This window comes from Hemitrygon akajei, chromosome 15 (assembly GCF_048418815.1).
Source record: "Hemitrygon akajei chromosome 15, sHemAka1.3, whole genome shotgun sequence".
Classification (NCBI taxonomy): domain Eukaryota; kingdom Metazoa; phylum Chordata; class Chondrichthyes; order Myliobatiformes; family Dasyatidae; genus Hemitrygon; species Hemitrygon akajei.
Window position 1 is genome coordinate 60,122,523 of NC_133138.1, and position 17,220 is coordinate 60,139,742.

The 17,220-nt window shown below is 38.5% G+C and overlaps 1 protein-coding gene across 2 annotated transcripts in view; it reads left to right on the top strand.

The window, feature by feature from the left end:
* The window catches only part of htr4 (5-hydroxytryptamine receptor 4), a 137,298-nt gene that overhangs the window by 48,331 nt on the left and 71,747 nt on the right, over positions 1-17,220 (top strand). For both annotated transcript variants that reach the window (XM_073067657.1, XM_073067655.1), the window contains exons 5-6: positions 2,170-2,323; positions 3,444-4,003. In XM_073067657.1, the coding sequence (XP_072923758.1) occupies positions 2,170-2,323; positions 3,444-4,003 (714 nt within the window). The remainder of the gene's footprint in view (positions 1-2,169; positions 2,324-3,443; positions 4,004-17,220) is intronic.

Here is a 17,220-nt window from a genome sequence, read left to right on the forward strand (position 1 = left end):
CTCACAGCCGCAAAGCACAATCATGGGTTCCCTTCCACCCACCAAAAACACATTCTCATTACAGCCCTTCCCAATTCCAACACAACCCCCAACTAACCCTAGTTTTTTTTAGTTTCTTCTTTGTTTGACTTCATTTTCACAGCACCCAGTTGGACACACAAGCCAATTGTTAAAGGAATAACAATCTTGAAACAACAACTACTCTTTATAACTGTTGTTATGTAAGCATCAGACATGATTGAACATTTTACTGTATTAAATGGGAATAATGACAAATTGAGTATTCTATGATGAGGTCCCAAGCATTTTTGCTTCCAGTGTTGCCAAGGAACACTATTTTTTAAACACTATTTAAAAAATAATGAAGTAATTTTTTTTATCATTTGGCATTAGAAAGATTACATCTGGAGTACTATATATTCCTGTTACTCTCCTTTCTTGATGAAGGATAGTAATGAATGAAAACAGTTCAGAAAACATTTTCAAGACTAATAACTGGAATGTGTGAGTTGTTTTATGAGCAGAGGTTGTACAGCCAGGCACGTATCCTCTGGAGTTTAATAAACTGAAGGGGATTTGATTGAAATATGAAAGATGCTGAAGTGTCTTAACAGAGTGGATCTGGAAAGGATATTCTTGTAGGAAAATGTAGAACTAAGGATTTCTGTTTAAAAATAAAGGCTCTCCTATTTAAGAGAGAGATGAAACAATCTTTTTCCACAAACGCTGTAAGTTTTTGAACTCTACTTCCACATTCTTTTGAGAAAGGGAGTCTTTGAATTCTGATAAGCAGGGAGATGGTTTTGAATTGAATTGACTTTATTACTTGCATCCTTCATATACAGGAGTAAAAATCTTTACATTGCGTTTCCATCTAAATGTGCAATTTATAGCAATTTATAATAAATAAATAGCATGTACAACAGGATTGTCAATATAACATAGAAATACATTGAGTTAATCATTCTGACAGCCTGATGACAAAAGCTGTCCCAAGACTGTTGGTCCTGACTTTTATGCTGTGGTATTGTTTCCCGGATGGTAGCAGCTGGAACGGTTTGGGGTTGGGATGATTCAGATCCTCTATGATCCTTTGGGCCCTTTTTGCACACCTGTCAGGATGCTCTCAATTGTGCCGCTGTAGAAAGTTCTTAGGATTTGGGGGCCCACACCAAACTTCTTCTACTGCCTGAAGTGAAAGAGACGCTGTTGTGCATTTTTCACCACACAGCTGGTATGTACAACCCTTACGAGATCCTCAATGATGTTTATGCCAAGAAATTTAAAGCTGTTCACCCTCTCAGTCCCAGATCCATTGATGTCAATAGGGGCTAACCTGTTGCAATTCCTCCTGTAGTCCACAACCTGCGACAGTGAGGGAGAGGTTACACTGGTAGACGGGAATGATAAATCCATGTTACAATGAAATTCACCCTGATATAATTAAATGCTGAGTAGCCAACTGCTGCTCACAATTTGTATACGTGTGTAAAACTATTTTCAAATTGTGAGATGAACATAGAAGCTGCAATTTCTGTGAAATGCATGCTTCAGGTTTTCATGCTCTTTAAAGGGAGTAAGCTATCATAATGAATATTGAAAGTATCATCTTGCCATTTTATTATGGCCTCTGGTTTGGCAAATGTGCTCTAAAAAGAAGTAAGATCCATTTTGCAGAAAAACGAGTCTGGCAGCTGTAAAGACATTTTAGAATATATCTTGCATGGGGCAGATCACTGATGTAGGTAGGAAGGAAACATTTTTCAATCATTGGTCTCTGCTCCGTATTCCACTCTGTGTAAAGCCACAGGCAAATGCATAATAGAGTACATTGTAAAACAACTGAATATTAACACCATGCAGTTAACAGTCTATCACCTCCAGGCACAATTTTCAGAAAAAAGGTGTTTTAAATTGTTAGATTTTGTGATTACAACTGCAATTCTCACTGACCTAATCTTGCACAACATAAATTCATCACCTATCAACATCTAATAAAAATCAGAGAAGGATTTCCTTCCAGACATGCCTCCCTGACATAACGACACAAGGAACTGAGTGACCAAGGAGATAAACGGGAATGAGGTGAGTGAGTGAATGTAAATTAATTTTTGGATGAAAGATGGACAAAATTATTAAGGAAAGGGTATTTTTCTGTTTTGTTTTCAGGTACTATGCTATTTGTTGTCAACCTCTGGTTTACAGGAACAAAATGACACCCTCACGTATTATTATAATGCTTGGAGGGTGTTGGACTATCCCCACATTTATTTCATTCCTTCCTATCATGCAAGGCTGGAACAGTATTGGTATACAGGAACTGGTGAGTAATGCATAGTTTAATAAAATGCATTATGAGATTAAATGTAGTGCTTGTCATATTATAATAGGAAATTTAGCAAATATTCTTTGGAACTGTCATGTCCCAAAACCACACCCAACATTTTCACAAGTTTATGTTTAAATCCTTTCATTCTGGTTCTGCCCTGTCACAGTGCAGAAATGGACATAATCAAAAAAGTTAATTATATCTTGTTAGAATGAGATGTGAGAAAACTCCTCTTTCTTAATCCGTTTTCAAATTTTTGGCAAGGTTGAGCAAGCTGTCTTCCTCTAACTCACTCCACTTTCATCCAACTGGATGGGAGAACCTTAATCTGGATGATTCTCATCTATGGCGTCTTGGGTAAAGTATCATCTGCAAAGGTGCTTTGCACTGCTCTCCTGTAGTGACATCATCAACTTTAGCTGACATCATCTGAAACATGTCAAGGTCACGTGTTTGCAGGTGACATTATGTCAGCCCACCAGCTTGCCTTACTCTTCTTTCAGCATGCAGTGCTGAATAAGCAAAAACATCCTCTGGGAGAACAATGTCACTGTATTCAGACTCACACACATTATGATTGCCTACACTGTGATTATATATTTCATTCTTGTCCTCCATGATCAGGAATTATTTGCCTATGGTGTAGTTTTGTAAAGTCTGAAGTACCAATGAATTCATTGCAGAATCCATACGTGCTGTCACATGTTTGAGGGGATGCTGTTGAGGGTCAGTTATTAAATTATTGCTGCTCTTTTGCATCTAGTCTTTACATACTCCAGATTCCAAGTGCTTAAAGACTTTCCAAGTGTTTCTCCATCACTTTGAGTTTCCCTGATGTTACATCTTTTCAAGGACACTTTGAGGACATCCTTGAAGCATTTCTCTTTCCTCCTGAAACCCTCTTAACATTACAGAGCTTAAAGTAAAGTGTTTATATTGGGAATCTGGTATAATGCACATGGACAATGTGGACCACTTACCAAAGGTTGTTGAATATAAGCAAAGAACTGACACTATTTTAATACTTTGGCAAAGAAAATCTTGAAATACTGTCAGTTATCTTGATTAAAATATCTTCTTCAATGGAATAGCAATTTTTTTTATCTCTTTGCAGGTAGAGGAAAGAAAATTCAGCAATGACATGAATACAACATCCTGTGTCTTTATGGTGAACAAACCCTTTGCCATTACGTGCTCGGTTGTTGCATTCTACATACCTTTTATTTTAATGGTTCTAGCATACCAAAGGATATATGTAACTGCTAGAGAACATGCACGGCAGATTGAAATTTTGAAACGTGCAGGAACCTCTAATGAGTCTGGACAACAAGCTGACCATCCAGGAAATCACAGGATGAAGACTGAAACCAAAGCAGCCAAAACTTTGTGCATTATTATGGGATGCTTTTGCCTCTGTTGGGCACCATTTTTCATCACAAATATTGTAGACCCATTTATAAACTACTCTTTTCCAGAAAAGATTTGGACAGCGTTCCTTTGGCTTGGATATATTAATTCAGGATTGAATCCCTTTCTGTATGCGTATTTGAACAAGTCCTTCAGGCGTGCCTTCTTAATAATTTTGTGCTGCGGAGAGAGGCACAGACGATCTTCTAAACTGAGGCAGACAGTTCCCCGTTCTACAACGATTAACGGATCAACACACGTATTGAGGTATGTGTGACACATTAAATATCCACTTTAACTTAATCCAGGTACAGGTAAGGCAACCTTTTCAATATTAATTGAACCCACACCATCATAATATTAATAAATAGAACTTTCTCCTTCCTGTTCCGGTACTTAATTCAATGGTAAAATTTAAGACAACATATTGCCATATTTTTGGGTGGTTTCCAGGAAATACAGTGGGGTATCTTTATTACTTTGTTAATGATGGAAGTGTGTGATCGAGATTATTCATCACAAACACTTTAGCCGTGCTAAGCAATAAAACACCATTTCCTCCTTGAATCCCACATTACTAAGCACAGGAAGATTTACTGGAGAGCAAATACTCCTGAAAATGATAGAGCACTGATACAGTAGACAATTGGAAATGGCAAAAATTGACACACTTTGGCTTGTTTTGGCCTTGTGATTTTCCTTTCCTTATGGCCTGGTAGGATTGGAATAAGAAACATACCAGGATTTTTAAAGCTGTTCCATTAACAGAATAACTGGTGTAGTCAGGGTTATATGAGAAAGGTGACACAAATATCATGTTACAAAGAGAAGTTCTTCTAATCTAGGAAATTCAGGGCAGTAAGTTTGAAAAGTATTATTGCTCATTGTGAGTAAATCACTAAACTTTTAGTTGATTAAATAGAAACATTCTTATCCCTCTAATCTAAACTCTAGTTAATTACAGAACAGAAATATTCTTAGAAAAATCTGTACTGTGTGCATATGTGCATTGCAATTATATTTTATAGTTATTATTTATAAAGATGTGGCAAGTAGATTTCAATATCTTGAATTTGTTAGTTCATTACATTTCATGAAAATACATAAAATAGATTGTTAACTGCCCTGTGCCAAATGTGAATTTAGAAATCTCCGTGATAGAAATTCATGGAACTTTAGACAGATTGCCTTTGAGTGCATTTAGCATTTTGATCAACTTTCCCATCTAGTGTTTAAACTTCCAATAGTGTGTCAACTATTTTTGTACCCAGCTATAAAACGTCTGCTTCCAGTTTTATGACTGTATATAAACAGGTAAGATTTTCCAACCGATATTTATGTTAATGTGACTAGAGTGATTTAATTGCTCAATCTACAACATGTGTACAGGTATATTGGTCAAAAGCACAACAAATTTTATTAAGGTGCATTCAATGCAGATAAATTATTTAACAACAACAATTTTATATCGTTCCTCAAAACCTCAGAGGCTTGCCCTCTAGGTGATTGTATGCAGGTTTCATTTCCTTTGTGGCCTGTTGCCGCCAGATTGTCTCCCTCTTGGTTGTATTTTCTCTTGCTCTCTCTAACCCCGCTAATCTGCTTTTTTCTTCTTGATAACTTTCAGTTTCCAGAACTAGCTTGCTCCTGTTCTTTTCAAAAATACATTCTATACAAAATCAGCAGCAGGAGTAGACCATTGGCCTACTCAATCCTCTCCCACTACTCAGTGTGATCATTGCTGCTCTGTCTTGACCTCGACTCCACTTATGCGCCAATTCCACATCACCCTCAAATCATTGTTCTTTCAAATATTAATCCATTGCCATCTCCACTAACCTCAGGAGCAGAGGATTCCTGAGATTTACCGCACTCAGAGAGAATTCCAGAGATTTACCGCACTCAGAGAATTCCAGAGATTTACCGCACTCTGAGAGAATTCCAGAGATTCACCAAACTCTGAGAGAAGAAATGTTTATATACTTAAGTTAAAGAGGACCAGCTCCATATTTTGTAGCTATGTGCACTTGTTTATGACCCTCAAGTGAAAATGTTTCAAAATCTACCACCAAACCCACCCTCCTCCACATCAGATGTCCGAGTAATATCACCTCTCCCTCTTTCCTGAAATCCCAGGAATGCAGATAAAAACTGTCCAGCCTCTTTTGATAGGGCACATTTTGATCCAATGAAATTTCCTGGTCTAATGACTCTCCTTTGGACTGCTTCCAATGCTGCTATATTATTTTAGTCAAGGGGAAAAGTACTATGCACAGTATTCCAAATGTGTCTTTGCCAACACTCCGTACAACTGTAACAACCTATCCTCCTGCCCCTTCCTCTCTACAGCCCTGCTCCAATCCATAAGCTCCAACCACTTTGCAAGAAAGGCCAACATGCAGTTAGCCATAACTGATCATTGAACTTAACTCCTAACATAGTTATTCATGCACTAAAACATCTAGGTTGCTATGAAGTTCTATGTCCATTTAGAAAGTACTCTGCCTTTGAATTATTTTACAAAAGTGCATGATCACCACTTCCCTGTGTGCGTTAAACTCCACTTGCCAGTTTTCACCCAAGCATTCAAATGTATTATATCCTGTTCCAAAATCACAATTTCATCATCACAACATGCCCTTCCACTTTGTTTCCTTGAATTTTATGTTTTATTTATTAACTTTCTCTCTCTCTTTTCTAGGTCCAGCTAACCCATCTCCATTTATTCCCTTGCACACAGAGCTACTTCTTGAGTGATTCTGGCTTATACCAAATATCTTGAATTCTATCCCAAATAACACTTGCATTATTAACAAACCCTTCAGATATTTCAGCCCCCTCCTTTCTCTCTTTAAATCAATTTTTTAAGAGTTCGTATTGAAATCCCCAGAATTTAAGACCAAAGGTGTGATCACAGGAAATTGATTTCTCAGCACTGCATCTTCATCAGCAGAACTCTTCACCAATGACTTTGCAGCTATATTCTCAGATATTTACAAAAAAAATCCACACCAGCAAATATTTCCTATATAAATTCATGCATTTCCAGTTCAAAAATGTCTTACTTTTAAATGAACTCTTATTTATTAAATACGTTCCATGTTTTTTGCGGTTGCTTTAGAATTAAACAGTAACAGAGTATGCAATGTGCAGTGTGTTGTTGTGTCACTAGAGATTAATTTCAAGGTGATTCTAATGTAATAGGCTTACAGAGTAACATGGATTAGAGACTCTGACAACTTTCAGGCTCAAATAACTAAGTTCAACACATGAGTTTTGAGCTTGAATACTAGCAGTGCTATGAACCATGAAGTTATGGAGCCAAGACTACTCTTAATTACCACTTGGCCTCCAGGATACAGATGTAAAAAAAAATTTCACTCTCTCCTTCCTCAGCCCAACAACTCTGAGACTGTAATTGTCCACTAGAATTAGCAGAGAACAGAGAATGACTTTAGGATATATTCCACGTCTCTCATTTATTGTTAATATCAGGCAACAGTCTTTCCTGCTGATTTACCACAATTTTTAGATTCCAAAATTAGGAATGAAATCAAGAAATAATTTGTGTAAGTGTGACCTATTCACAATGAGTTATTTTTTCCTGACTACAACAGAAAATACTCCTGTGTGCCTTCAGCCCAGAAGTATGCTCAGCCCAAAAATGGGTTTGGGGGTAGTGGCATGTTCTTTGTTCGAAATGTGTGCGTTCTGGGAGACTTCCTGTCTCCCTGATCACTACATCTGCATGAAGTGCACCGAGCTACAGTTCCTTAGAGACCATTTTGAAGAACTGAAGCTGCAGCTGGGTGACCTTTGGCTCAATGAGAACGTGATGATTAGAAGCTACAGGCAGGTAGTCATCCCTAAGTTACAGGAGGCAGGTATCTGGATAACTGGCAGGAGAGGGAAAGGGAATAGGCAGCCAGGGCAGAGTGTCTGTGTGGTCATTCCCCTCCTTAGTCAGAGAAGCAGTAAACAGATTCTGTGAATGTGAAAGGAACACCTGGATGGTATGTTACCTCCCAGGTGCCAGGGACAGGGATGTCTCAGATGGGGTCCACAGTATTACAAAGGGGAAGGATGAACAGCTAAATGTCATTGTACCAACAAACATAGGTAGGAAAGGGGAGGAGGTCCTGAAGAGAGACTATAGGAGTTAGGCAGAAAGCTGAAAAGCAGGACTTCCAGGAAAGTAATCCCTGGATTGCTGCTTGTTCCACATGCCAGTGAAGGTAAGAACAAGGTGATTTGGCAGATGAATGTGTGGTTGAGGAACTGGGGCAGGGAGCAGGGTTTTAATATGGATCATTGGGATTTCTTTTGGGAAAGGTATGACCTGTACAAAAGGAAGGGGTTACACTGGAACCCAAGGGTGTGGGGGGGGGGGGAAGCAATGTCCTTGCAGGCAGGTTTACTAGAGCTGTAGGGGAGGGTTAAAACTAATTTGCAGGGGGATGGAAACTGAAGAGATAGGGCTGAGGATGGGACAGTTGGTAAACACCTAGATACAGCGTGTAGTGCGACTGTGAGGAAGGACTGGTAGATGATAGGGCAAAATTGCAGTCAGTGAGATGAGTTAAAGTGTAATGGGACAATGGGAGGCCAAAAGCAAAATGGTAGTGAGTACAGGACTGAAGGTGTTATATTTGAATGGACACAGTATACAGAGTATAGTAGGTGATCATGTAGCACAGTTAGAAGGTGGCAAATATGATGATGTGGGCATCTCTGAGTTGTGGCTGACCATAGTTGGGAGCTTAACATCCAAGAATACACATTGTTTCTACAGGACAGGAATGTAGGCAGAAGGGGTGGGAAGACTGTAATGGTAAAAATTGAAATCAAATCCCAAGAAAGAGGTGAGATAGGATCAGATAATGTAGATTCTGAAGGGTAGATTAAGAAACTGCAAGAACAAAAAGACCCTCATGGGAGTTAAATATCGGCCTCAGAACAAAGGTCAGGATGGGGACTACAATGGGAGTTAATTACAATGGGAGATGGAAAGACATGTAAAATGAACATTGTATTAATCATGGGGGATTTCCATATGCAGGTACATTGCGGAAAATTAGAGCAGCTGGAGGTTGAGCCCACTAGGGGAATAGCATTTTTGGACTGGGTGTTAGGTAATGATGCAGATTTGATTAGGAAGCTTAAAGTAAAGGAACTCCTAGGTGACAGTGATCATAATATGATAGAATTCACTCTACAGCTTGAAAAGGAGAAGCTAAAATCAGATGTATCAGTATTACAGTGGAGTAAAAGGAATTACTGAAGCATCAGAGAGGAGCTGGCCAAAGTTGATTGGAAGGGAACACTAGCAAAAATAATGGCAGGACAGTAATTACTGGTGCTTCTGGGGGAAATTCAGAGAGTGCTGGAATTTTATATCCCAAAGATGAACAAGTATTCTAAAGGGAAGATGAAGCAACGTTGGCTGACAAGGGAAGATAATGCAGCATAAAAACAAAAGAAAGAGAGGGCATATAATATAGCAAAATGTAGTGGAAAGATAGAGGACTGGGAAGCTTCTAAAACCAACACAAGCCAGCGAAAAAAACCAAAGAGGAAAAAAATAAATTATGAAGAAAAACTAGCCAATAATATAAAAGAGGATACAAATTTTTTCATCAGATATATAAAGGGTAAAAGAGAGACTAGTATAGGTATTGGACAGCTGGAAATTGAAGCTGGAGAGGTAATAATGGGGGACAAAGAATGATGGATGAACTTAAGTAATTTGTACCAATCTTCTCTGTGGAAGACACTAGCATTATTACCAGAAAAGCGAGAGTATCAGGTGACAAAAGTGAATGCAGTTGCTATTACTAAGGAGAAGGTACTTGGGAAGCTGAAAATTCTGAAGGTAGATAGTCATCTGGAGCAACAGACTATACCCAGGGTTCTGAAAGAGGTAGTTGAAGATATGTGGAGAAATTAGAAATGATCTTTCAAGAATCACTAGAATCTGGAATGATTCCAGAGGACTGAAAAATTGTAAATGTCACTTCAGTCTTTAAGGGAAGGAGGCAAAATAAAGAAATTATCAGCCAGTTAGCCTGACTTCAGAGGTTAGAAAGATGTTGGAATCTATTGCTAAGGATGAGGTTTCAGGGTAATTGGAGGCACATGATAAAAGGGGCCTAAGTCAGCATGGGCTTTTCAAGGGGAAATTTTGCCTGACAAATCGGTTGGAATTTTTTGAGGAAATAACGGGCAGGATAGACAAAAGAGAGTCAGTAGATGTTGTTTATTTGGATTTTCGGAAGGCCTTTGACAAGGTGGTGCACAGAAGGCTGCTTAACAGGATAAGAGCCCATGGTAATACATGAAAGGTACTAGCATGGATAGAAGATTGGCTGATTGGCAGGAGGCAAAGAATAGCAATAAATGTGACCTTCTCTGGTTGGGTGTCGGTGACTAGTGGTGTTTCGCAGGGGTTAGTATTGGGACTGGTTCTTTTCACATTATATGTTAATGATTTGGATGAAGGAATTGATGGCTTTGTAGCCAAGTCTGCGGACAATACAAAAATAGGTGGAGGGATGGGTAGTGTTGAGGAACAAAATATCTGCAGAAGAACTTGGACATATTGGAGAATGAGCAAAGAAGTGGCATATGGAATATAATGTAGGGAAGTGTATAGTCATGCACTTTGACTGAAGGAAAAATGGTGAAAGGACCAGAATACAAAAGCAAGGATGTAATGCTGATGATTTATAAGGAGTATTGTGAGCAGTTTTGGGCCCCTTATCTAAGAAAAGGTATGCTGGCATTGGGGAGGCTCCAGAGGAGATTTATAAGAATGATCCCAGGAATGAAAGAGTTAACATACAGTATAAATATCATTTGATGACTCTGGGCCTGTACTTGGACATCCATTGAGAACTGAGATGAGGAAATTTTTCTTTAACCAGAGGGTGGTGGATCTGTGAAATTCATTTCCACAGACAGTTGTGCACATGAGTTAATTAAGTACACTTAAGTAGAATTGATAGGTCCTTGATTAATTGGGGCATCAACAGTTACAGGAAGAAGGCAGGAGAATGGGGTTGAGAGAGATTATAAGTAAGCCATGCTGGAATGGTGGAACAGACTCAATAGGCCGAATAGCAGAACTGTGCTCCAACGTCTTTAGATCTTACTTTCAGAACATGCCTGGAGCTGAGCCTCATTGTGATAACTGAAGAAAATGATCAATACTGTGAAGGCAGCTCACCTATTTCAATCAATGCAGCATGTCCACCTCACTGACAGGAGAATGGTTTGAAGTTCAAAATCCAAAATAAATTTATTATCCAAGTACATATATGTCACCAGATACTACCTTGAGATTCATTTTTTCTTACAGGCATTTACAGAAAAATAAAAAAAATAGAATTTATGAAAAAACTATACATAACAAAGACTGGCAAACAACCAATGTGCAAAAGAAGACCAATTGTGCAAATAATTTTTAAAAAGTCAATAAATAATAGTAACAACATATGTGGTAGAATTCTTGAAAGTGAGTCTATAGGTTATGGAATCACTTCAGTGTTGAGGTGAGTGAAATTATCCACGCTGGTTCAGCAGCCTGATGGTTGAAGGATAATAACTGTTCCTGAACCTCGTAGTTTGAGACCGAGGACTCCTGTGCCTTCTTCCCATTGGCAGCAGTGAGAATCGAGCATGGCCTGGATGATGGGGACCCTTGATAATGGATGTTCCCTTCTTGTAACAATGCTCCATGTAAATGTGTTCCAAATGGGTTAGGCCTGTGATGGACTGGGCTGTTTCACCACTTCTTGTAGATTTTTCCAATCCCGGGCGTTAGTGGGCATTGGTGGTCAGGTTAGAAGGGCTGAATGGAGAATGGAAGTTGTGACCTATGAGATGTAGATTTAAAGTGCTGGAGCTTTTAAAAATTGTGTCCCTTACTGATGATGATGCACCATCAATAACTCTCGGAGACGTGAGTTAAGGTAGGCTTTTATTGGCTGGAAGAAAGCACAAGCAGCAAGCGACCACCACACAACATCCTGGAGACTGAGGAAGGAGCAGTGCCTCCAATCGCCTTTATACCAGTGTCAGTGGGAGGAGCCACAGGAGCAGTCAGCAAGGGGGGCGTGTCCAGACAGGTATATGTAGTTCACCACAGATGGCTATTTGTTAGATAGCATCTTGACAGCCAGTTGGAGAAACCCAGTTTATGTACATGTTCTATTGTAGTTGTACTGTTCAGTTGGTAGCTAAGAGCTCCTGATAATTCCCTGGAAAAATATGTGGGATGACAGTGTGAAACCAGTTTTGGTCCTTTTACTTCCCAATTATCACTGTCCTGGGCACAACTAAGCTGTTTTTACTTTGATGACTTCACAGAGGGTTTATTATTGGCACAGGCACAGTAGAATAAATTGATATTGGTACTAAACTTCCTGTAAGGCCAATAATTCAGAAACTCTTGTCACCTATTTATTAATACCAGCATTAAATTTTACATGGCAGGAAGTGATGAGACAATGCTGCATTCTTTTAAGGGGTAGAAGACAATAAATTGGAAGGTATAGCTAATTTAATAAGCTACTAATCAGAGCAGAATTAAGCCATTTGGCCCTTATATGCGCTCCACCATTTCATCATGGCTGATCCATTTCCCTCTCAGCCCCAATCTCCTACCTTCTCCCCATATTGCTTCATGCCCCGAGGCTGTGTCCTCTGGTTTTAGACTCCCCACCGCAGGAAACATTCCCTCCAAATCCACTCTATCTAGGCTTTCCAACATTTGATGGTTCTCAATGAGATCCCCCCTCATTCTTCTGAATTCAGTTGAGTACAGGACCAGAGCCATCAAATGCTCTTTATATGACAAACCTTTCAGTCCGGAATCATTTATGTGAACCTCCTTTGAACCCTCTCCATCGCAAGCACGTCCTTTCTTACATAAGGGGTTAAATGCTCACAATACTGTAAGTGATTATTCAGAATTCTTTTAAATTTCCACTCAGAACCAAAAGTATGGAAACTTCAAGTTTGTTCCTCTGTAAAAATTTAATTGTGCAGTAATTTTGCTTCACTGTTGGTTAACTGCAAATGCTTTGAGAGCTTCTTGTATTCTTCTAAATGACGATTACTTGGCATAATAATTGGAACATTTTACTTTTGCAGTCTATTTATATAAATAAAATAATAAGCATTTTTTCTGACTTGGAGATAATAAAATTCTGAGCTCCCAGTGGACAGCCACGGTCAGCAAGAGCGCAATCTACAAATCTAGTTGTCACGCCATAAGAAATTATTCTCCAAATAATACAGCTATTGATGTTTAAAAGTTTGAGATGGCACACAGTATGATAACACAAATGATAGTAGAAACTTCTTGGCAAAAGCCCTTCTCTGACTCCTCAATGACTGATCATTTGTTTTCAGCTAAATAGATAAAAATGCTTGAAGACTGTGAATTAATTGACCACCATTTAAAAAGGCAGCAAGAGTTCAATATACCAACCATCAATCACTCTGAGTGACAGTTAGAAATTAGTTTATTTTCACTCTACTGCAGTCATCTTACCTTAATCCAGAACAGTTTTAATACAGGAATTCACCAGAACTGAGATTTCAACCATGAAATGGTTCTTATAATTTGACCTACCTTGTAGGATCTTTATCAAGAATTAAATAATCCTTGCTGGACCATAAATTTTAAAAACTGATAGTCAATAAGTCATAAAAAAAGAGAAAGTCTGCAGATGCTGCAAATCCAAAGTAATATAAAGATACCATATTATAGAGCACAGAAATGTCTTCCAGGATGACAGAAAACTTTCCTATTTCCCTCAGTAATGTCCTTGAATTGAGTTGCCAAAGTTCAGTATTATAGAAAACTTTTCATCAAAACAGACTTCTCGTACCACAGGCACCAGATTGTGTTTTGACAGCATTACTTTAATAAGGCGTTCATGTTTTGAATATGTCCAATCATATGATATTATCACAGTATCTGAAGTGCTAATGTAGTGTTTACAGAAAATAATAGAACTCGCTTTCTTTAGTTTGCAAGTTGGCCACACGCTTTCACTAATACTGGCTTTTTTTAAACCTCTGTTATATTTTCAATATTTTGAGTTTGTTTACATGAATGTTTAAAAGGTATCGTACATTTTGATTTAATTTTTGCTTGTCAAGTTTTACAAAGTTGTTTTACAAAATTTCAGGAAGCCCTGGAAATTCCTGCAGCTTTAAGAGGCAACTAATGTTAAAAAGTGAAATCATTATAAACACTAACTATTTACTTCTGGAGATCAATTCTTTCCATTTCTAGCAATGACTGATGCCTAAGCACAAATGTGAGGAAAAAGAAGCAAACACTTGTCATACCTAGTCTCTTTAATCTTACGTGATTTCCAGAATTGTGACAAACGATGTAGGAGTCACAGGAAATACTCAAGAGGTGGAGAGGGAGAGTGAAAGAAAAAAGAGGAGAAGAGAGGGAAAAGAAAAAAACGGAGTAGGAGAGAATAAGAGAGAAGGTAGAAAAGGGAGGACAGAAAGGGAATAAAGAAAAAATAAGGAAGAAGGGAAGGGAAGGGAAGAGAGAGAAGAGGAAGAGATGGAGCAGAGAGGAACAATTGGGAGAGGAGTTTAAAGGTGGAAGAGAGGTGGGTGGAAGAGAGGTGAGGGGGAGAAGAGAGAGGTAGAAGAGATGGGAGTAAGAAATGGAGGAGATGGAGAGAGAAGACATGGAGGAGAGAGGGAGAGATATGGGTGTATATTAGGGTTGTGGTTGTGGGATGGGAAGGAAGAACAATTGCTGAGAGAGTGGGAGGCATTCAGAGAAAGAAGATGAATGATAGTAAACTTGCAAAAATAGATATACCATTTTCTTACCTTGAGGACATGGCCACAACACCAACTCGCTTTGGCTTTCAGTGACAGCATGCACATATTAATGTTCACTTATTGTAATCTTCTCTCATTTGTCCATCAAACAGAAACCAAGACATTTCCCACTCTCCCCCTTCTCAAACACAAGCGAGATAAATTCCAACATTTCTTCTGATTCTAAATCAAGAAAGTAAAGAGTGCATGTGAACTTTAACATAGTATGCAAAATTACTCTGAGAAATAAAGCTTCCAGAAAATTTCTCACTTGTGTGAAGATGTCTTTTGCAACTGTGGGCATAGCGTTATACAATATGGTTCTCATATTTAAATCTCTAGCAACATCGATGTTAGAAGAAAAGTCAGTTTGGAATGTGTGCAATGTTGCTGGGATAATAGAGATACTAGTATTTTTCAAAGTCTATTAAATAAAGCTAGTGTTTGCCTTGGTGGCCTCTTTGTAATTGACCATAGACATATATTGTCCTAGAACCAAACTAGAATCTTATATGCGCAGCTTATTGTTTACCATAAATTTCTTTGGGCAAGGATTAATGTTCTGTGGATCAGTCTTGTGTTGAGTTTCTTCAGACAGATGTCTTAATTGCTCCTTATTTAGCTTAGTAGTTCCAAGTATATCTGATCCAGTGGGAAATGAGAATTAATGAAACGTTCATCTAGAGATTAGGCTGACAATTCTGCCCCACACTGAGAAAATTCAGCCATTTGGTGGACACATTTAACATCCTATCTCTTCCCTGGTATGTTTCCAGACAGTGAGTCAGATCTTGCTACTAAATTCTTGTACTGAAGTAAGTGAAATCAAGTCTGTTGCCAAACATAGAAATCAAAACTTATGGATCCTATTATTTCACTCTGCCGCTGACTCTTCATGGAGTCCAGCATTGAAAGTCAACGTTGAAATTTGTCTCTAGGATTTAGAGTAGGGAATGAGCTTTTAGATTGAGCACAAGATCTGTATGTCAATTTATAGCGTAAGTGCTGGAGAATTTCAAACATCGGCTCATCAGCTACAAATATTCCCTATCAGTAATCAGACTGAAAACAAGTCGTCCTAGCTGATGCCTAGATGACTCAGTGAGCAGACACATCAATGGTTTCAAGAATCCTTTTTTCATCTGTTACTAATCTTTAAATAGATAACAAGTTTCTCAACATTAAGCCATTTCTGCCTCCCACCAATACAAAACTAAAAATGAGCCAAAGACCCATTCAGTCTTGGGTTCCTACACAACCAAGAGCCCTTTGACCTTTTATAATCTAACCCATCCATTGTCCCCAACAATCCTGATAACCTCCCTGATCAACTGAATCCTGCATCTGTCATAAGATAAACAACTCCCCTCATAAGATATACAACTGGGATACATCGACAATACTTCAATAATAAGCAGCACTTTTCATTATTCCTGTGTCTGCAATACCGGATCTCCTATGTGGTGTCATTTTATTATCTCATCTTATGTCCACTTGAACAGTCAGAAAGTCAGAACAGTTATGAAAATCAAAACAAAACAGAAGAAATAATTCAGTTCCTGTTTATTTAAGGTTGCCCATCATAAAAGTTAAAAGAGTAGGCCTTGCAGAATAATCTTTTCTATAATCTCCTTCCCACCCAATAACATCTATGCTCATAAGATATACAACAACTGAGATACATTCACAATACTCCTGTAATAAGCAGAACTTTTCATTATTCCTGTGTTTGCAACACTGAATCTCTTATGTGGTGGCATTTTATCATCTCATATAAATTTAAGTCCAGTTGAACAGTTATGAAAATCAAAACAAAGCAGAAGAAACAATTTGGTTCCTGTTTATTTTAAGTTGCCCATCATGCAGTTAAAGGACTAGGCCTTGTAGAAAAATATTTTCTATAATCTCCTTCCCACCCATCCAAACAACTCTCCTCATAAGATATACAACTGTGATACATTCACAATACTTCAGTAATAAGCAGCACTTTTTATTATTCCTGTGTTTGCTACACTGGATCTCCTATGTGGTGGCATTTTTCATATAAATGTAAGTCCACTGGAACAGTCAGAAAATCAGAACAGTTATGAAAATCAGAACAAAGCAGAAGAAAAAGATTGGTTCCTGTTTATTTTCTGTATCCCATCATGCAAGTTAAAAGAGTGAGCCCTTCAGAATAATCTCTACCTCCCGACCCTCAGCTGATCCAATCTCCGCATCCCTATCATCCACCCTTTCAACTCCCTCATACACATCCACATTACTACCGTACAGACCTAACTAATTCTCCGTTACACTACCACAACCCACTCCTAAACTAAATTCCACCTCCACCCCACCCCTAACATTACCTCCAACTCCTGGATCCCAACTACTCTGCACACCAGTTCCATTATCATCTACCATTAAAATATAGCCCACCAATAGGAACAACCAATTCTGTTTATTATTTTTTTAATTTACAGGTACAGCTCAATATCAGTCTTTCTGGCCCAATTACACCCATTTGACCAGTTAAGCTATTAACCCATACACCTTTGGAATGTGGGAGGACACCGGAGAAATCCAAAGGAATCCTACATGGTCACGGGAAGAATCGCCTTATAGACGATGGCGGAATT